Source organism: Ornithodoros turicata, chromosome 1 (genome assembly GCF_037126465.1).
Source record: "Ornithodoros turicata isolate Travis chromosome 1, ASM3712646v1, whole genome shotgun sequence".
NCBI lineage: Eukaryota > Metazoa > Arthropoda > Arachnida > Ixodida > Argasidae > Ornithodoros > Ornithodoros turicata.
Window position 1 is genome coordinate 132,432,658 of NC_088201.1, and position 21,690 is coordinate 132,454,347.

At 43.5% G+C, this 21,690-nt stretch overlaps 1 protein-coding gene across 1 annotated transcript; it reads right to left on the reverse strand.

The window, feature by feature from the left end:
* Positions 1 to 5,046: 5,046 nt before the first annotated feature.
* Positions 5,047 to 21,104, reverse strand: LOC135385463 (uncharacterized). The gene is made up of 10 exons (XM_064614795.1): positions 21,100 to 21,104; positions 20,764 to 20,945; positions 20,270 to 20,344; positions 20,127 to 20,195; positions 19,269 to 19,480; positions 15,455 to 15,614; positions 14,623 to 14,762; positions 14,522 to 14,525; positions 5,271 to 5,351; positions 5,047 to 5,219 (listed from the first exon to the last, which is right to left on the reverse strand). The coding sequence occupies exons 1-10, from the start codon at positions 21,102 to 21,104 to the stop codon at positions 5,047 to 5,049; spliced, it is 1,101 nt and encodes a 366-aa protein (XP_064470865.1).
* Positions 21,105 to 21,690: the final 586 nt, after the last annotated feature.

A 21,690-nucleotide genomic window follows, 5' to 3' on the forward strand; every position in this document is an offset into this window, starting at 1 on the left:
GTGACTTTGGGCTGTGCCACACCCCACTGAAAAAAGCAGAGGAATATGCAATACAGACAGCCCGTGCAGGATCCTGTAAAACACTAACTGGAATGTCTTTTTTTGGAAGTATTTATTTATATTAGGGAAACTACGTGACTGTGTAGCACTCGGCCTTCTATATGCAGCTCAGTATTCGACGTGTGCTGGATGGCACATTGCAAAGGATTCAGTTCACCACGCTATACAAGGCAGTGCCTGTATACCGCCATGAAGTACTATAATATATATTACAGTGAGAGGAAAGATGGCGACAATTAAAGCAGTGTTGCCCTGTTGGTCAGAGCCCAAACAAGCAGTTCAGTGGTTTTCCTCACACACGAAGGCAAGAAGGGTGATGCTACTCTCTTTTCAATGAGGAAATACTGACTTGTCGCAAGGAGGAGGACTTGTTGAGGATTTCTTGCTAGTTGTCGTGACAGGCAAAAACAGCTGTTAAGGCATTTGGGCACCAAGAAAAGTGTGCATAGATCCTATACATGGCACCACAGGTGGGCCACTCTATGAGACAGTTGTGTACTGGCACTAAGTACATTTTGGTAAAAAGCATCTGTTGCAGTTTAAGAAAACTATACCATCAGTCAAGGGTGCCATCACAGTGGCAGTTGTCTAGTACATTACAGGTCACTCAGTACTGGAGAGACATAAACACACAAAATCAAGCATAAACTGATTAGAATGGCAGAGTGAGCCTGTTGGTACACAGCTAGTATGAAGAAATTGGAGCTGCAAGGACAAGGGACATAAAGAACACACATACACAGGACTGGTCCCTTGTCCTTACAGCTCCAATTTCTCAACACCTCAAGGAAATATAGCTCTTCAGTAACCTCAGTGAGCCAAAAATGCAGTTCAGGTCCAGTTTTGGATATTTTTGCTGGTCTTGTTGATCGTTAACAACACATCGTTCCAAAATACAACATAAATTACAGCTGAACACCATATCAATGAGCTATCATGGCTTGCACTTCATCGGAGCAGCCCTCTGTTGGCTAGCAGGAGGATATTGAATCAGGAACGGGTGACTTGCTGTTCCATGCACCTCTCAGTGTGTGTGCCTGCTTCTGTTTGCTCCTAGGGTGTCGCTCCAATGAAGAAATATGACACCCTGGTGTTTCGTAGACTTTTGTCCCAAGCTGTACAGATACTGATGCATAGACAGTGTGAAGAAAGAAATAGCAGCAAGGCAGTTTTGAGAAGCAGCTTTGCAACCAGATTCTAAGAGCCTACCAAGCAGCAGGAAGCACACCCAGTCAGAGTATTTCGGTTGAATTCATGTTTAAAGACCTTCACACCTACATAACTTACTCATGAATGCAGCATTGTCGTGTGACAACACATGACAGTCCATTAATGCTTTGAACATGCATTGAGCTTTATGTCTCTGGTTGGGCATGAAACAATGAACCTTTCAGTGAGCGTACCATTTTCCAAATTGCAAAACATCAGAAACAGTTTATTAACATGGCTCATGTCTTGTGCCATCTCCAACTGATAGGAGAGTATTACCATGCTTGTATCCATGAATCGGTCTTAACAATAACCCCGTTTTCATGATATCCAAAAACCCTTAACCTCGCTAACAATGTTCTTAGGATGGGGCCATATGAGCCCACTCGGGTATGGTGCGTATGGTTTCTGGGCATTGTGCTGCATGAAAATATCGGGTCGCAACATCATGTTCACTTTGTTAAAAGGAGAACTATGCTTGGTGTCTTCACGCTTGCTAAGTTCAGATGCTGTTACCGTTCTGTGTGCTGTCGTTTATCCAGAATCACGAGCATGGACGGGTGTTGGAAGAAAATGGGGGGGGGGGGGTCATTATTGTAGTTACGTCATTACAGCTTAACCGACGTGTGTCTAATGCTGAAATGGCAAGGGCACCCCCTGTAGGGCGTGCACTGGTGGAAAAGTTAGGGGGTGCAGGGGGGTCTGGATAAATCGCTGTGTGCGCTACACCCTTATCCACTTGCATATCACTTATGGCCTCACATACGAGGGGGGACCCAAAAGAAACCGGAATTATTTTCTAAAAAAATGTGTTTTTATTGTTGCATGCTCTAACTTCAAATACCTTCAAAGTAATCTCCCTTTGATGCAATGCACCTGTCCAGACGTTTTTTCCACTGCTCAAAACAGTTTTGGAACTCGTCGACGTTGATGCTTTTTAGTGCTTGGGCCGTTTTCTGTTTCACTTCTTCGACATCGGCAAATTGTTTCCCTTTGAAGACTTTCTTCATCCAGCGGAACAGAAAAAAAGTCACAGGGGGCGAGATCAGATGAGTAGGTAGGGTCGTGCACAGGGGTCATTCCATTTTTGGTCAAAAACTGCTGAACACTCAGCGTGGTGTGGGCAGGTGCGTTGTCATGGTGAAAGAACCAGTCACCTGAATGCCACAGCTGGGGACGTTTCTTCCGTAGATCTTGGCGCAACCTTCTTAAAACTTCCAAATAGGAGCTTTGGTGGACCGTTTGACCCGGCGGAACAAATTCCAAGTGCAGAAGCCCCTCACATCAAAGAAACAGATCACCATTGTCCTGACGTGCGACTTCACTGGTCGTGCTTTCTTGGGTCGTGGTGAACTGGCTGTTTTCCATTGACTAGAATGCTGTTTCGTTTCGGGTTCGTAACTGTAGCACCAAGATTCGTCTCCTATTATAATTTTAGAAAGAAAGTCGGAGTCCGTCTCCAACTGGTCCTTCAACGTACGGCACGCAGCCATGTTCAGCTCTCTCTGTTCGGACGTGAGCAGTCGAGGCCAAATTGCGCTGCCGCTCGTTTCACGTGCAAATCGTTCGATAAAATTCGCTGACATGAGCTCTACAACATCCCTGCCAACTCCACAAGCTCATCAATGTTCCGACTGCGGTCTTGCAAGAGGGCTTGACGAATTCTGTCGACATTTACTTCAGTGTGGCTGGTCGAAGTCCGTCTGGAACGAGGTTGATCGTCAATCGACATTTCGCTTCGTTTAAATCGAGAAATCAATTCGTACACTTGTGTTTTGCTCAAAGCAGCCTCCTTGTAAGCCGTCTGTCGCATAACTGCCGTTTGTGATGCCTTTTTGCCCAACAGGAAACAAAATTTCACTGCCGCACGTTGTTCGTGCAAATCAGCCATCGCGAAATAGGCAAACGCATTGAAGGGGTCTAACAATAGAATTCACTGAAGCCGAACGCAGCGTTGCACAACAACGCCATCTTGTGCACTGATGCAAAGCAGTTCGTAAAACTCTCACCTAGTGGTGGAAGCCTGTATTACAAGGGATCCGCCCTCACGAGGATAATTCCGGTTTCTTTTGGGTCCCCCATCGTATACCTTCAACCCGTTCTCCTGCCCCAGAAGCGGGCACTGCAGATTATTCTTTTTTTAGATCCTGATGAGTCTGTCTCATTTGCTTCCCCCTTTTCTGCATCATCAATGTATACCAACATGGGAAGTATAAAGTAGCTCAGATTATGTACCAGATATTTTACACACCTTCTAGTCAACTTCAGTTAGCAATACACAATTATACCACACCCTTCTCTCAGGCATGAGCACAATTAATTCTGGATTCCTACTTACCACACTAATTTCGGTCCATCCTTCCTTTCGTCCTTGGGTAGTTAAATTTGGAACGACATCCCTCTATGGCGGTGTTTCTCAAACTTTTCCAGTATGTGACCCCTTTGAGCACCACCAAACCACCATGACCCCCCTTTTCCGAAAAATATACTTTTTTTCAATGACGCAGATATGCTTATATTGTAATGTATTTAAAAGACATCAACCAAACCCAAATGCTACAAATACACAAATCAACCATACCCAAAATGCTTATTAATGTTTTTTAACAAGGATTGATTTAATTTTTAGGCTGTATTTGCTTTCTTGGTACAAGCAAATCAATACGTTGGTCTGTGTAACTCAAGCCATGTCAAGCTATGCAAGCAAGGCATATCGCATGTCTACTCGGACCCTCCATAACCCCGAGAAGAAGGTTGATAACCAGTCAAGGCTGATTTGGTGGGTCATGACCCGCAGCTTGAGAAACACAGCTCTACACATTTGTTCCAACAGTAATCTTGCATCCTTTTTATTGTTTGCATGTCTCTGCTGTGCAATGCTTTGCTATTTGTTTCTTATACTTGACATGTATTCTTGGTATTGCTGCTCCCCTCAAACTGTGTAGACACTTGCATTGACTGTGTCTTGGACTGTTCAACAGGGCTTGCCCTAGTAATCAGTGTACACTGTCATGGAATAACAACAAAAATCTCCAAGGTAAAAAATCATCATCTGAAACACACCTGTCTGACTGATTCTTTCAACAATCTCCTCACAAATGCTCGATGAGTGATAGTTCATGTAACCACTCCTCTGTCTGCATGGCACAGGATACGCACCTTGAAGATGATGATGTGCACAGAAACGAGCTGTAACAGGCCGAGGAAGCTTAGATCATGTCGTGAACCTATGAGCTTGGTATTGCCTTGAACGGGCAATCATTGCACAGAGGTAAAACTTATTTATGTTGACTAGTTCAAGCCCTACACCTATCTTTGAATCCCGGAGGTCACCCAAATGACTTTCTTAAGCCCTTTTGCAAGAGCAGCCTTCTGGGAACAAATAGGTCACAAAATCTCAAATTGGAAGTCTGACCTTACCGAGCAGTGTTTGTTTGCTGATGGGGTTGTACAATGTACAGCTTGGGACAAAAGTTTACAGAACACCATGGTGTCACACTTCTCCATTGGAGCATCAAACATCCCATCCTAGCACCCCATCCTAGCAATCCCATCCTAGCATCAAACAAGAGCCAACACATACACTGAGAGATACATAGTCACAAGTTTCTTATTCGATCTTTTGCTGGTAGTTTGCAGGGACTGCTCCGATGAAGAAAAGCACCAGTGCCGTGAACTTTTGTCTCAGGCTGTACACGTGGTGGAGTTGTAGTGATACAGATTCTGAACTAGATGTCGCTCCTTAAAGAATCTTAGGAAATTTTAAAATGTTATGCCTTAATTGTTGGCTCTGATCATGACCGATATTGTGGGAGGCCCCGAAGCACACGTCCCGTTATGTCCTACAACATTGTCAGTTTGGAACATTGCAGACGAATCATCAAGGCAGGTGTCCCAACGCATGACGGAACCTTGTGGTCTGATGAACCTTTCTCCTTTGATGTTCTTCTCTGTAAGAGCGCCCGATCAGTTACAGATATAATAACACTTTAAACACCCACCTTTCAATATTTTTGCTCCTGTGCGTTTTGTAAAGTGGCTCTTGGCTGCCTTCTGCATTTCTTCTTTCCATGCATGAAGATCTGAAATCAGTAATAATAAAATCTCAGTATTAACACAATTCTCACGTGTTTTATTTTGTTGTTCCCAGTTAAGAATACAGCATGGGAATTCTGAGTAAAAACACAAGTACAAAATAATAGGAATAATTAGGCACAACTAAAGATTACAGATAACTGTCGGAACAACGATATTTGTTACATATTTATCGACTTCTGTGTTGACATAGAACAGGTGATACAATTGATAGTCCGAACACGACATCCGAATGAGTCGAAGATGACGGGAACAGACGTTCTGAGTCTGTAACACTGTGAGTTCCTTCTTTCAAAATTAGTCGAACTCGACAGTATGGGTGAACAAGAGAGAAACTGAAGTTCTGAGGCTGGAACAACATAGAAGAGACAGATACAAACAAGGCCTCAAATTGCCTAAGAAATCAACGATGAAAGATGAAAGTCACTGAAAAGGTTAGCCAGCTGTAGGGATCGAACCCACATCTTCTGGATTGAAGAAGATGTGGGTTCGATCCCTACAGCTGGCTAACCTTTTCAGTGACCTTCATCTTTCATCGTTGATTTCTTAGGCAATTTGAGGCCTTGTTTGTATCTGTCCCTTCTATGTTATTCCAGCCTCAGAACTTCAGTTTCTCTCTTGTTCAACAGGTGCCGCTTGTGTCGATTTTCCGTCGTATGAATGTGTGTATGAGTGAGCAAAAATGTAACAGTGAAAGGAGGGTGAGTGAGAGTGAGTGGCTGGTCTGTCGTCCCTTCAGATGACGCACCCCGAAAGTCGCTGGAGACGCGTGTTAGCTTAGCTCAATTGGTGGAGCCCTGGACCGGTAATCCAGAAGATGTGGGTTCGATCCCTACAGCTGGCTAACCTTTTCAGTGACTTTCATCTTTCATAGTATGGGTGTACATTACGCACCAGACTGCCGTTTTGTGCAACGCTGCAACACCTCCAAAATCGTGCATTGAGCGCGAATGGCATGTGTGTATTATAGTGTAACAGATCATGAGACGTACCTACCAGCTTCAGAATTGCACTCGTGCTTCTTAATTCACTCGGAAGTTGGGTACATTCATTTGGTGCTGCTGTTGCCTAGGCTGAGAGAGTGCCGCCTAGAAAAAGTGGACTCGCACTTGTTGCATATCTGCAGTAACAAAGCGGCCCACGGAACAATTTTGTACAGACGCTCTCATCTTTTCAACCGACCATGCAACTCGCATGAAGTGAGCAAACGGCAAGGCGGCGGGGCGGCGGCAGCAAAGAACCACTGATCTCTATGTATAAAGGCTGGATAGCGGATGGGTGAGGGTATCGCGGGAAAGGGTACGACAACCGGCCGCCATATTGCGGTGCTCAAAAGAGCGATTACAGCCCATAGGAATGCATGTAAGCTGTGACAAGTTTTGCTGTTTGTGAGCGCTTCCCTTGCTGCTTCGCTAAAATTTTGCCACGGATCGCTGCAGAAATCCCTCGTGATTGGGTTCCTTACGTTTTTTGTGTGAAATCCCGTCACATACATGTTATTTCCTGTCTATTTTGTACTCGTGTGAGCGCGTGTCGTTCCAATCTTGTACTTTGAACTACGATTATGTGATTTGCTGGTTTTGTGTGGTGTTGTATTTGTTGTGTTACGTTTCCTTTGTCGTCCGTCAGCGTGTGCAGCGTGTTGCTTCTCGTGTTTCTCCCATTTCCTTTCTGCTCGGGGGTGTGGAATGCCAGGGAGCAGTATCCTCAGAATTCACTCTTGGCATTCAGCAATGTTTGGCACGTTTGTTTATGAAACCACCTTAATATGCTTGCATTACATTATGCTTTGCACAGGAAGTTTAGATATGACTAGTTATGAAACGAAATGCCGAACGGCACTAAAGCACTAGGACTAGAATGATATTAATCCAAAGGACTAGAATGATATTAAGTATGTGATATGAAGGCTATATGACGGTAAAAACATATCGACTAGAAATATGTGCACTGGGGAGGTAAATGACGGTAAAGACAGTTCAAAATGACTAGAGCTAGAGTGTGTAAGTCCTAAGCAGAAAGGTCTTGTGGTGAAAGCTCCAACATCGAAGTATGACAAGTCCAGTTGCAAAAGCAAGTTTGAAGCAGTCAACCAGGTAAGTGAGTAGTGTGCATTACTGGTTCTTGAATACGATCAACCTTGACAATTTCTTTCGCAGATGAGACCTGGCTGTCACCTTCTCTGTATATTCCTTGGCAAGGTGGTACAGTCTGATCCTGCTGTAGCACTGGGAAACTTCTTTGATAAGACGGATCACATGGTTTTCATTTGGGCTGCATTCGAACATATGTTGTTGCAAACTGGGGAAGATGCTGGGCAGCAGTGATGTTGATGAGATATGTTGCAAGACTGCTCTCGTTAGAAGCGCCCCAACCTCAGCATGCTTGGTTGCACTTTCTGTGTGAAGATGTAAGGGCAGATATTGCAAAATGTTTGTGTTCGTCAGTTGTCAGTTATCCTAAACAGGGAGAATAAAGAGTAGACGTTCGAGGTTGAAAAATTATTTATTGTCTGAGTAAACATTCTGGAACGCACACAGAAGACGTGTGGCTGGTGTGTTAGTATATCTCACAAATGAGTTATGTTGGGCAAAATTTTCATGCTGTAGTTTTTTCAAATGCAAATTTGCAATACAAATTTTCATGCATCTTAGTATTATCCTATGCAATATGGAGTGGCTTTTAACTGCATGTGAATGCATAATTCAGGAGTGTTTTCGAATATTGGACTAGGTGCAGCATAAGGGTACCCTAATGCAAGACTAATTCTAGTCAGCAACCATCACTTGAAACTTTAACTAGGAAGCATGATTCATAGAGGCCAAATTTTCATGCAAATACATACTTTCAACCCTGCATGCCTTTTGTACACTGCATAATGTAAGATATTGTTGCCCCAGCAAATTTGTTAAATGTTTTAAATGCATGCAAGTGCATTTCTAGAGGTGCATATATTGAGCAAGTATGCATAATGAATTTTTCACGCATGTGTGTTCAACCAGCTTTGAGTGCATACAAATCCAGCCTCTACATATGATGCATGCATTATTACTTTTTGGAGGTGCTCTGGGAAGTCGAACTTGGTGGGCACAGCGTCAGGCCCCAAACGAACGATCTGTCCCGCTCTGTCGAAGCAGCTGTCTTCAAAATGTTTGCTGCAGACCACTGATGTCTTCGACGGTGTCCAGTCCTTTCGCCTGACGTTCACCACCCACTTTTTTAAAAGATCCAGGCGGCTGTGAGGGAACCTGCATTAAACCATTTATTAATATTAATTCCGGCAGTGATGACATGGCTGATCCAGGCAAGCAATCGGCGATACCGTGACCGCCTAACTCAGTGGTAGATCCCACACCGGACAAGTGCGCTTCAACACCTGCTGCGTGCTGAGACCATACAGAGAACTGCATGAAGTCTGTACTATCAAAATGACTTTATCCAGATAAAGTACTGCTTAAAGTTTAACGTTTAGATCTTGAAGCACGAGTCACAAAGTGCCGCGCACATGCTTGACGGCTACGTTTTGTCGCCCGGCCCGTGGACTAATAAATCACATATATTTATAGAACTAAGTCACTTACTTGTGAAATGTCGTTCCCGGTGCCTTGCCAGTACGGGCAGTACATTCATAACCACAGCAGGCGAGCATGACACGATAAAAATGTTACGCAAAGGCACATGCAGAATATGCAGCTGTAGTCGCGAATGGCAATGTTTTCAGCTTCCCAAGATGGCGGCCAAGATGGCGTACGGTCGTACGGTCACCGGACGGCCGGGCCGGACCGTACGGGGCCGGACCGTACGGTCTATAGAGATCAGTACAAAGAACGACACGTGACATCACTGCTGGCGCATGCGCAGCGCAATTCATTTTCCTCTCCCGAAGGCCAAGGCGCCGAAGCGCTGCCGCCGGAGGTCTGGACCTCGCCGCCGTGCCAAAAGTGTCGGCGCGCCGCTGCCGCCGATGTTGAAAAATCGGCGTGGCTGTTGAATGTGCCCATTTTGATCCGTTTGCCATAGAAAAGCTCTCCTATACCTGGTTCTTTTCGTTTGTTTTTCTTGCGTCTTAGGTCCCAGGCTTCAATTCCGGTGTTTTTAGCAGTAACAATTTCATCGCTGATATGCTGTTCATACTGCACAGTTTCATTTCACAGTCCACCCTGGAGGCACAACTCCAGGGAAACTTGTCATTAAATTCCCGAAGGTTGTTTGTCGGTCATCCACCAACACCATAGCACTGGTGATTATCCATATACAGGGTGTTCTTTTATTCGTTACAGAATATTTGTATAAAAAAAGAAAGAAAAAGAAGAACTAGCCAGAACCACGTCTGGTGTCTTCACACTTGCTAAGCTCAGATGCTGTTAACGTTCTGTGTGCTCGACCGTTTATCCAGAATCACAAGCACGGATGGGTGTTGAAAAAAAAGGGGCGGGGGTCATTATTGTAGTTACGTCATTACAGATCAACCTATCATTACCGACATGTGTCTAACGCTGAAATCCCAAGGGCACCCCCTGTAGGGGCTGCACTGTTGAAAAAGTTAGGGCGGTGAAGAGGGGGTCTGGATAAATCACGGTGTGTGCTACGCCCTTATCCACTCACGTATCACTTATGGCCTCACATATACCATCAACCCCTTCTCCTGACCCAGAAGCGGGCACTGCAGATTTTTCTTTTCTTAGATACTGACGAGATAGTCTCATTTGCTTTTCCCCTTTTCCACATCCTCAATGTACACCAACTTGTGAAGTATAAAGAAGTTCAGGTTATGTACCAGCTATTTTACGCACCTTCTAGTCAACTTCAGTTAGCCATGCACAATTATATCACACCCTTCTCTCAGGCATGAGCACAATTAATTCTGGTTTCCTACTTACCACACTAATTTCGGTCCATTCTTCCTTTCGTCCTTGGGTAGTCAAATTTGGAACGACATCCCTCTATACCTGTGTGTCTCAAACTTTTCCAGTACGTGACCCCTTTGAGTAGCACCAAACCTACCATGACCCCCCACCCTTACCTTCACCCCATCTTCCAAAAATTTACTTTTTTTCAATGATGCAGATACATTTATATTGTGATGTATTTAAAAGACATCAACCACAGAGAGAGCTACCAAAAATGCTTATTGATGTTTTGTTAACAAGGGTTGATTTAATCATGAATCTTAATGAGAAAGATGTATTTGCTTTCTTGATACAAGCAAATCAAAACGTTGGTCTGTCCGACTCAAGGTATATCAAGCTATGCAAGCAAGGCGTATCTGCTTGCCATGACCCCCAGGAAAAGGCTCATGACCAGTCAAGGCTCATCTGGGGGTCATGACCCACAGTTTGATCAACACAGCTCTACACGATGAAAGATGAAAGTCACTGAAAAGGTTAGCCAGCTGTAGGATCGAACCCACAATCTTGCATCCTTCAAAAACGCGAACAAACAGGACTTTTCTGCTAATACGTAGGGTGACATGCAATTACTTTTTGATTATTTGCATGTCTCTGCTGTGCAATATCTTAGCTATTTGTTTCTTATACTTGACATGTGTTCTTGGTATTTCTGTTCCCCTCAAACTGTGTAGACATTTGCATTGACTGTTCAACAGGGTTTGCCCTCTCAGTCCTCTGATCAATAATCAGTGTACACTGTCATGGAATAACAATAAAAATCTCAAAACTAAAAAAATAGAATCATCTGAAACACAGCTGTCTGACTGATTCTTTTAAGGCTACGGTCTCGCGGTAGCCATCTTGAATTTACTTACGGATTTCCTACGGCGGGGCGCCACCGTCGCGGTTTCCGTGGATGACCCCGTTAGGGAGACACGCGCGTGGGGACAGCTGCTGACTGGACCCTTTAACCTTGAGTCTCTTCTCTATGCTATTGTACCCGGTGTTTATACGTGTGTAGAAGGGACGATTGTCTCGTAAAAGTCTTCTGAAACTGTCGTGCAAGACGGCGAGTTGATTTTCGTGCTTTCGTGTTTTGAGTAGCACGGGGGTAGCTGTCGCGCGCGTAGCGTGTGACGAAGACTGTGCAAAATATAATATATTTGAGATATATAAAAATATATATCTCAAATGCAAAATGGTCACACAACCGTCATAAAAAATGGACGCAAATACTAAATAATTGCAGTCTGCTGTGAAGAGTCTATTCACGTGCCGATCGGTAGCAGTTTTATCTCAATACAGCTTACAGAAACAGGATTTCTTGAAATGAATTACGAAATTACCAGTTCTGTTGAAACTCGAAGTTCAACTCACAGTGCGCACACAAAATGATAAGAATCAAAGGAATTGCATAACCGAAGTCAAATAGGGAAGTCGACAATTATACGCTATGTAACCTGTCCGTATTCGACATAGTAGCGGCTGTGACTAGTAGTAGTAGATGAAGGTAACTTTTTTTTTTCTATTTGGCTGCGATTCGTGTTATCGCTTTGTGAGATGACGAGAGGTGTGATCTTTCGCCACGAAATGTGGTCATTTCACTAGTTTATTTCAGTCGTCTCCATCGCATTACGCGGCGCTGATTGCCCACAGTTTGTCGTGAGAGGACGGTTGTACTTGCGAGTAAACGAAGGATCCGTCTACAGACTTCAGAGTTCAATCCAAGAAATTGCATTTGCATTGCAAGATAGTTATCGTGCGACAAAAATTCCTGGTAGCAAAATGGATGCGACAGCACTCCTTCCCCTTGCCTACATAATAAACATTTACGGTGGTGTCCCCTCCTTCCATGCTCCGGTTCTTCGTTCAGTTCCCCTACATGTAGAAAACAAAGAAACTAGTTGGAAAGAAAAAGGAACGAGAGAAAGACGCGCGTGCTCTGGGGAAGGGGATTCGCTTATATTCTTTTCTCTCTGGGCAATAGTATTCACGCCTAGCACTGACAATTGTTTTGTAACAGCCTGCTTTCCGCCCCTAACAGGCTTCGCTGTCATAGAAGTTGTCAGTGGCACTGGGAGACCGAAGTTGATTCGTCATGCGCAGCGAAGGGCGCAATTGTTATGATTCGAGCCTATTGTGATAATCGCAGTTTCATTGTGATAAGTAATGTAATAATAACGAGTACAGTTCTATATGGCATTTGACAGCAGGGCTGCTTGTCCGTCGCGTAGCGAAAAGATTGCAACGAAACAGCTGTTGTACGAAATGCCGCAAGCGTTCATTGTACACGCACGCATTGCTTACTAGGGATAAAAATAGGATGCTACGATTTTTAGTTCTGTCCACAACAGTTGCTTCGATCCAAAGCCAATATGTTACTCTGTGGAAACCTTGCAAGAATGTCAGAAATACAAGCGAAGAGACACTCAAGAGCCAAGCTCTAAACAACAGCTTTGTTGTGTTCCCCTGTGATTCTCTCTTACAATGAGAAATGAGATACAACAACGGAAGTAATGTCAACGCGTGCGCATTCTCGTTGTTTTTCCTCGGTCGTTCGTCCTGTGGCCATGTGTCACGTTGACCCGGTTGCAGCAGCACAGTGGATGCCAATCTCCCGTGAGGTGGTCTATTTCCAGGTCTCGCGTAACGGACTGTTACACTGGTTGCACACTGGTCATTTCAGATCTATCCGCTGCGCCGTGGAGCACTACGTAGAAGGTAAATAGCATGTTGGTTGGAACTCATCAAAGGAAGACGTCACCTTTGTCGAGAAACACGCTCACGGGTAGCGGTACCCAGACAACACAATGACATCCCACGGACGTCAAAGGGTATCCTGCATGGGACATTGGGGACGTCCTGGGGAGCTATTTGTGACGTCTCTTGGACGTCATATGACGTCCCTATGGCACATCCCGGGTTGTCCGCGAGAAATCCTGGCGATGTCGCTTTATTACATATGTCGGACGTGTTTGGTACCATTGTACATGGTTCTTTATTGTTGTACACACTCAAGAAAATATGAAATATCATCATGCATTGATGTGCCCCTGTTATATTTATTCGTTTCACCATACACTGAACAGTATTACAAAAAATATGAAACACATACATTCACCAAACTTTTTTTTTACATTGAATTCGCAATATAACATATTCGTGTAACTTACAACAGTAATAGAAAGGATATGCGCAAGTCCGTAAACTTAGACTTTAACATCCTTGACTAGAAGGGTGCTAGAAATTTTCGAGACACACGTCCACATAGAAATATATGAAAATATCACACAACCGCAATGTATCACAGTGAAAACTGAGCAACTGAATGTGATATATGTCAGTATAGTGCACAGAGAACAATCAGCTATGCGCTGCTAAAACAGAACGAAATTACACAGTTTTCTAAAAGACATCATCAAATAGAACACTTGAAAATAATACAAGCAGTCACTTTGCAGATGAGAAATTGTTTGCTGAATGAACAGTCCCGTGAGGCATAAAAGTGGTAAAAACGTATCATGAAACATCCATATGACAGCACCCCTGACAAGAAAACTCTTAAAAATGCTCTAAATGTCCTTGAATTACAGTAACGAAGAACATAGTATATGCACACTGTTTTTCACTTAAGTACCATGCCTGGATAGTTCAGAAACAGCTCACACCACCGATGAACTTCCCCTTCGGCGGGGAGCTTTGACACATTGGCTATAAACTGACGTTAGAGATCGCATTTGCACACTATGTGCATTAAATAAAATCCCTAATTCTGAATTTTACCTCTGGCATTTTTGGTACCCTGTGGACCTTCCGCAGTGACATGTCCCAGTGAAAAACTTGTGTCGACCCTTGGTGACTTACAGTAACTAATTTGTTTGTGTTCACAATTACCTTGCACAGTCTACCAATACGTTATTCTGCTAAAACATCCGAGTACTGTTGTGTTCGAAGGAATGTATGCTTGCGACGTTTCAATATCAACCAGACTGGCGAATGACACTTGCGGCTGTGTCATAGGGTGACCGAGGCCTTGTGCCTTGTTCTTTGTGACGTTGGTAAGATCAGGTCACACATTGTCCTATGTCGCGACTGCAAGTGCTGTGTCAGAGCACCACATGGAGCTGTCCCTTACCATCCACCACCACAGCACTGTGACTATGACGAGAAATCACAACAGAATATGTGGGCTATATGCGAGGGGTATTTGTGTTGGTAGAGAAACCCAACAAGAAAAGCAGCAACAGAGCCTGTCTGCTGGGGCATACCGTGCTATAAAAGTAACACACAAGGCACAATGGCATACACATTCTAAACTAGAGAATGCAATGAGGATTGACAGCCCAAACACAATATAGTTGAGGCTTACGATGACCCCCCCTTTGCTCGTCTTTTCTGCCTGCCTGTCCTTCCTTTCTTTTGCATGACGTAGCCATGATTTCACTGCATCTTCAATATCCTTGAACGTTGTGTTCTGCTTGTCCTTTGGCAGTGAAGATCTGATGGACTCTACAGATTTGTAAAAGTAATAAGTAGTAGTAAGCAATAGTCCAGTCAGCTGAATGGTGTGTACCTCCTAAATACTCCAAGTCTGCTTTTCTAAACTCACAACCTGTACATTTTGTACATTGTACAACCTGTACAAGTGTCACATGAACATGTACACACAGGCATGTTTTGTGCGCCTGTATACACAAAAAGACAGGTAGTGCTGACAACAAGTTATGCAAATACAAGTTGGCTAATTATCAGAGATGCACAATAAATATTTTAATGAAGCCCTTCAGCAGAAACTCCAGACAGCTAGAATTTGACAGAATTCTTGTTCAAGGCATCTCCTATTAAAAAATTGAGAAGCTTTGTAGATGGAGTCAGTGGTTTTCTAAATCACTTCCTTGTAAGGAAAACACAGCTAAACTTCGCATACTGAATGTGGGGAAGCAGAATAACTATGAGGTAAAAGAAACAATAGGAATATAGAAGATGGCTTCTCCAGCTGTGCTCTCTTATGGCAGTTTGTTCCATCAAAAGGGGAATCAAGATTACCTAAGGGTCAAATGTTACATGTAATGCACTTTCCATCATGTCTAAATTATCTGTTTGCAAGAACACCCAATTAAATATTTTCTCTGTTATAACTAGCATGATTTTATGCTACTGTTAGCAAAGTAGCAAACCCTCTCAAGTTAGGCTATACTTACCACAAAGTAGGTCTGCGAATGCAAGGTCTTTGAACGATCTTTTCCCCCTTGCGCCAAACCAGCTGAATTCTGTGGCAAGGTCATTCGTGATAACACGAGACAGGATTCGTGCCACGTGGTCTGCAGTGCCACGGCCTCCAAACATTGCCAGGAATGTACGCTGTGTGGTGAGGAGTAAAGCAGAAAAGTCTATTTAGTGTCACTGTACATGTGTCAATGCATACCAGAGGTTAGTTCTATCACAAATTGAACAAGCATTTGATGTCTCGAATGAACGGAGGAAAATATATGTTGAACACATTGGTGAGCTAGGAGAGACAAAACACTTTCAGAATATCCTGTGCTGCGCAGCGTGCGAGATCGGGCAAAGGGAAAGGACTGCCTCTCAGAAGATGTCGTTGTGTGGGGGTTTGAGCGTCCTCTGCAAGGCTCTTTCGTGTCACATTATAGAGATTTTTTTTGTTCTGGCTTTAGACTACCTATGGCACAAGAGGCTCCTGCATAGACAGTGTTGTGTCTGTTTTTGTTTATCTGGGAAAACATTTTAGAAGTTGACTCAAAGCATCACAAAGCACCATATTCAGTGCAACTTTCCAGGCAATTTACAAAACTGATAAGATTTATTATTCATAGGGCTGGTGAATGATATGTAATTTGTTGCTCTATTGTATCACGAACGGAAGTGATACCTCTTTAGGTACCTCCGAAAAATGAAGACTTTCAGGAGCCATTGTTTACAAAAGCTTACCAAAAAATTGCCTCGAAAATTTCGTATATCGTAGAGAGGCCTTAGTCTACACACAGAAGAAAAATTAAAATTCGGACTTGATGGGTAGGTGCACTGTGAATATTCTTGTCGGCTCAATACGAAGAGCACAGTTAAACAGTGGTACAGCTCCCGACAAAAGTTTACGAAACACCGGAGCGGTGTATATAGCCATCGGAGCGATACCATTGCTGCAAACAGGAGTAGATAGACTTAAAAACAGGTGACAGGGTACTCCATGCACCTCTCAGTAAGTGTGTCCACTCCCGTTGTCTGCTATGATCTCGTTCCGGTCAAGAGATACGTCGCTCTGGTGTTCCGTAAATTTTTATCAGCATCTGTACTCTGTATACATGTGGCAAAATCGATTTTTTTTCCAGTGTTTCAGCCTTTGTTTTCACGAGTTTCCAGGTGAATGTCGGCACAGTTCCTCCTGAAGTCAGCCCAGGATGCATGCTACCCCCCCCCACACACACATACATACACACACACACTCATTCCTGCTATACTTTCTTCATTTGAATATAGTCCAGAGGCCGGGAGTAGACATGTGTATCAAATTCAGCGCACCGGCAAGCAACACAGTAAACAACATAAGACCCGAAACGTCAAGCCTTGTGTTGGTTACTGTATTGCTTACGGTGCACTGAATTGAACACCTCTCCTTCTGTCTACATCTGTATGCCACTGACAGCCACAGTCGCTTCGCAGTGCTAAGACGGAATAAAAAGCATGACTTCGCCTGAAAACTAACTGCTATCAGTTGAAGCCATTCTGAGTGTTTGTATTCATAACAGTGTTATAATCAGATGAATAAAAAAAAATGACACAGCACTGACAATGCAGGATCCTCCTGCACCATAGCTGGTCTAAAGCCAGAGTAAGATATCACTATACTGTGACAAGAAATGGCCTTGCAGGTGACGCTCAAACCCGCATGCAGCGACATCTTTTCAGAGGCAGTTTTTTCCTCTTCTCCTGTTTTCTGAACCATGCAGAGAATTCAGAAAGAATTTATTTCTCCTGACTTACCAATGGCTTCAATATATTTTTCCCCATTCATTTGAGCCATTAAATGTACCGGCTTGTTCGATTTCAGATAGAATTAGCCCAGAAAACATCCACAAGAATTAGAGGTCTCACTGATCACTGTCATTAGAGCTTGCGCTGTATGCTGATGACATCATTTGAAGCGATTCAGAGCCTTTAAAATACACCTGACTACACATTTTAGTGGAGAGATGTGGGCTTTACACTTCTAGAGTGTGTTGGGGAACAGAACACGGGCATCACGTAAACTGTTCTTAAATGCATACGAAACACAACAATTATGCAAGTTGGCATTCGGCTGCAAAAAGCACCCTGCGTTGTTAGGACCCAAAGCAAAAGAATGATTTGTTAACGAAAGAGCAGCATCCTTCATGCTACTGCCAACCTGTGAACTGCTACTCTCTGCTGGTGACCCTAAATCACACTGACTGGGACACATATGAAGCTCACTTAAAGGAGCATCTCATTTGAATGCAGTCACTTGTGCAATTAAGCAATGAATAACTGCAGTGGTATAATAGCTTTCTTTTCATTGGGAGAGCATGTTGCGATTGTGAAGTTCAAGCCGAACCTCCATATTTACCAGCCACTCGCTGAAGTGAGAGTGCTTCAGCTCTCTCTGCTTGGGTTATCGACCCTATTACTTCACCTCGAAGCCTGAATGAGAAAGAGGGCGACAATAACATCGACATCCCCAATCTGGCTTTCCACAATAGCAGCATTGGAAGCAGGCAATGCAGATGACGGTTATCATACGTTTTTCCTGCCTGCATTTTGTGAGAGCGCAGATGATAGGACAAACAGAACGAAACGACAAAAAAGAAATACCTATCATGGTAATCCAGGTTGGGGTGGCTGCGTTCCAGGTAATGTTGCTACGCTAACGACTAGCCAGGGCGAAGATGTCGACATCACTGTCACTCTTTTCTTCCGATTACTTTCTATGTGGAGCAACCTCTGGAGTTGCATTCATTGCAGCATGCAATTTCAGCATATAAATGCTGGACCTCAATCTGGTATTTACGATATGCTCATAATCTGTGGTTAAGGCTAAGTGCTGGTACATAAATTAGCCGATTAACTGCAGAACTGATTTTAGCAACCGCCAAGTCCTGTGACTTTTTGTAAAAATGAAAACCGTGCTAATGCAAACCATGTTTCTTTCTGGAAATGTAACACAGTTGCAGAAAAGGAATTATGTATATCACGCAGTACTTTCTGTAAGTTGAGGAGTACACCGCAGGTGCATGTTTTTTGTAAGAAGTCGATAGACGTGTATTGCTAGCATGGTCTACACATTTTGTGTGCCCCTGTGTTACAAAGTGAAGAACTAAAAAGATAGGAGATTACTTAATTGCCTGGACACAGCAGGGAGAAAAATGTGGGTGGGGGAACACAGGTCTTCAAATGCACTTTAAGTTTCATCTGCGTACAGCGCTCTTTCTATTAAAAATGGGGCACATTTCAATACAGACACCCCATAGGAAGCCACTGTTAAAGAGCAATGAAACTATTGCATGTAATGTCAACATTTCATATATATTGACAAAGATTAATTCGAAAAGTTTTTTCTGTGACTGGCCAAAGGCATGGCAGATGTACCACATTAGGCACCTGGGTAGGAAGAGACAGTGCAATAGGCACCTGCAAAGCTCAAAATATTTACAGGTTGCAAGCATTCCTGTCAAATGAATACACAAGAAAAGGTAGATGGGTAGAAATCCAGCGAACCTGTAGGGATGTAGGAAGAGAAGGCTTGACGTGAGGCAACGTTTGCATTAAGTTCAAGTTGCTCTGTAGAGTACAACACTACCATTGTTATTTTGCTGCTTATTTTCTGGCACTTGCAATATGGTGCTTTAGTTAGTTTACGGTACATTCGGAGGGAACAATTGCTCATGTATTTGTGACTTCGATGCCTACTAGAAATGAGGTGTGCCACAATGTACAAATGCCATACGAAGAGCCCTTGGTCATGCAAAATCACACATCACTAACCACTTCGGTCTGCTTCTGTTTGTTATTTCGCAGCTGGTTGTCGAACTCCACAAAGTCGTCCAGGTTATTTATAGGCTCCTCAAAAAGCTTCTCGTGCTCGTCCACATCTTTGTGGATGCTCAACTTTGATAGACTGTGACTTAGTTGGCTTGAAATATCTTGAACCTCATATCTGATGGAATGTAGCAATGTCAGCACCCTTTTCTGGAAAGCTGAAAAGCAGTTCATGGTTGCATGGGTATAGGTTAGGCACATGAATATGGCAGCCATCGGCAAAGCGAGGCAGTGACAGGCCTTGAACCGGCAGTCAGGATATACAGGCTCAAGTCCTGTCGCTGTCTAGTTTTACAGAACTTCAATATTTGTATATTCATGGATCTGAGGTATGTGAATCTTGCTTGTTCTATCCTTTCACGTGTTAGAGTCTCAGAAGAACATGTTTCCATGATGTTTACGAGATGTCACTGCCTGGTTTTGTGCTGTCCATACAAGACTGTTCGTGAGCGAGAAAGAATGCCGCAGAGACAGGGAAGTGCGTGCATGCCTCATTGAAGCCCCGTGGTAAGGGAAGACGGATTTGAGGGCGGACGGTGTTCAGTACAAGCCTCATACACTCAGCAACTTTTATTGGGGTAGTGTATTCAAGCAAAGCAATACAAAACTGGCAAAGGAAAACAATACTTTTAGTCTGCTAATTTTCGAGTCCGATCAGCAAAATTAGACTAATTATAGCATGTGACAATGAATACAAACTGCCACAATAAGTGGAAAAGCTTTCAAATGCTTTTAACTTGCAAACAAGACTTTGATTTTGCCTATTTTTAAACAACACAGTATCCTATATTACTTGCCGCTTACCTGCATTCTCAGCGCTTCCTGGCAGCGCATTTGACCCACTTTTAGTATCTTGGCTATACACAGTGCTTCCTGATTAAAATGATAAGTACTCCTTTACTCATGGCAACCACAAATTTTGTGTCTAAATGTCGCATTCCACTCACCCTTCACAGCAGGCGAAATTCGGTGGTTGTGCATATATCCCGCTTCATGGTCATCAGATGCCATTACACAAGACCCTGAAATAGAAACAATGCAAGGCCACTTGTGTACTACCATGCATTTAGCTACCTGACCCTTCCTCACACTCAAAGCAATTTCATCGTCTCAACTGCATCATATTGTAAATGTGACAAAATAAATAAAAAATACCCGGGGCTGACGTTGGTAAAGACGACTGGCTGCTTGATAAGGAAGGTGCAGCAGGTGACCTCTGACTGCTATGGCACATCATAGCCTCCTCAGGTTCATCAGCTGGTGATCGTCAGTTAACATGAGCAGCAGGCACAAGATTGCGTGCAAAGAAGAATAGCGATTGAGAAAAATATATACATGTGGCTTAGAGTAGAAGAACTGAACGAACCCTTGCCTTGTGCACATTTCACAGAGTATCAAAAGATCCTGCAACACCACACACATTGTGTAAAGCATAACTCACCAATATCCTCGTCGTCGCTGTATGGCGGGCAGAATGCTCTCTGGTGAGTTTGTGGTAGATCTTTGCTACTTCGTGACGACCCTGGCTTCTTGTGTGACGAGATTGGCTTCTTGTGTGACGAGATTGGCTTCTTGTGTGATGAGACTGTAATGGTGTTATTGTAGGGAATGCGCTTATTGCATCTAGTACAGCGCAGACTCAACGAAACCTATGCACAGTAAAGCAACAGAAATAGTAGTTGAACAAAATTTGTCAAAGTGCTCCTTTAACCTGCCTGGCTTGATTGTCGTATAAAAGTGTATGTGGAAGTGCAGCAAGAGGAGGAAGTGTTCCCACCTCATATTTCGCCTTTCTTTCCCCCAGTTTGATCTTGCTGGTGCTGATGACTATTCTTATTGCAAAGAAAATAAAATGACGGTCTTGTCACAAGAAAGGAAAACAAATGAAGGTGTGGACACTTCCTCCTCTTGCCGCACTTCTGATTGCACTTTTTTTTAGAGAAAAAAGCAGGGCTAGAGCAGCATGTTCACTATTTTTTTTCCGACTAGTTCTTTTGCTATACTGCACACAGTTCCTGATGGGTTTGCAGTTATCAGTGGAGGACTTCATATTTCAAATTTTGAATGGCAAAAATAAATTTCCCTCAACTAGAAATTGGCCAAAGCCTTCCCAAATGGTGACAAAAATTTCCCGAAGATAATTGCCGAAAGTCCCACAATCGTCAGGCGAGTACATTGACAGTCAGATTTTTTTATCACATTCGATGAAACACCCTGTATCTTACCTTTCACACAAGGTGGTGGTGTGGGTGGCTTGGGAAGCGGACTGATGTCGTCTTCATCTGAGCTACTGAAACTCCGAACAATGCGCCGTCGTTTCCCACGTCCAAGCTCTTGATCAGTGGATAGGTCTGATGTGACCTCTGCA

Coding starts and splice junctions, on each gene's coding strand:
- LOC135385463 (XM_064614795.1), bottom strand. Junction 20,196..20,269: donor AATTTCGCCTGCTGTGAAGG/GTGAGTGGAATG, acceptor CATTTTAATCAG/GAAGCACTGTGTATAGCCAA. Junction 14,763..15,454: donor ATTCGCAGACCTACTTTGTG/GTAAGTATAGCC, acceptor ACAAATCTGTAG/AGTCCATCAGATCTTCACTG.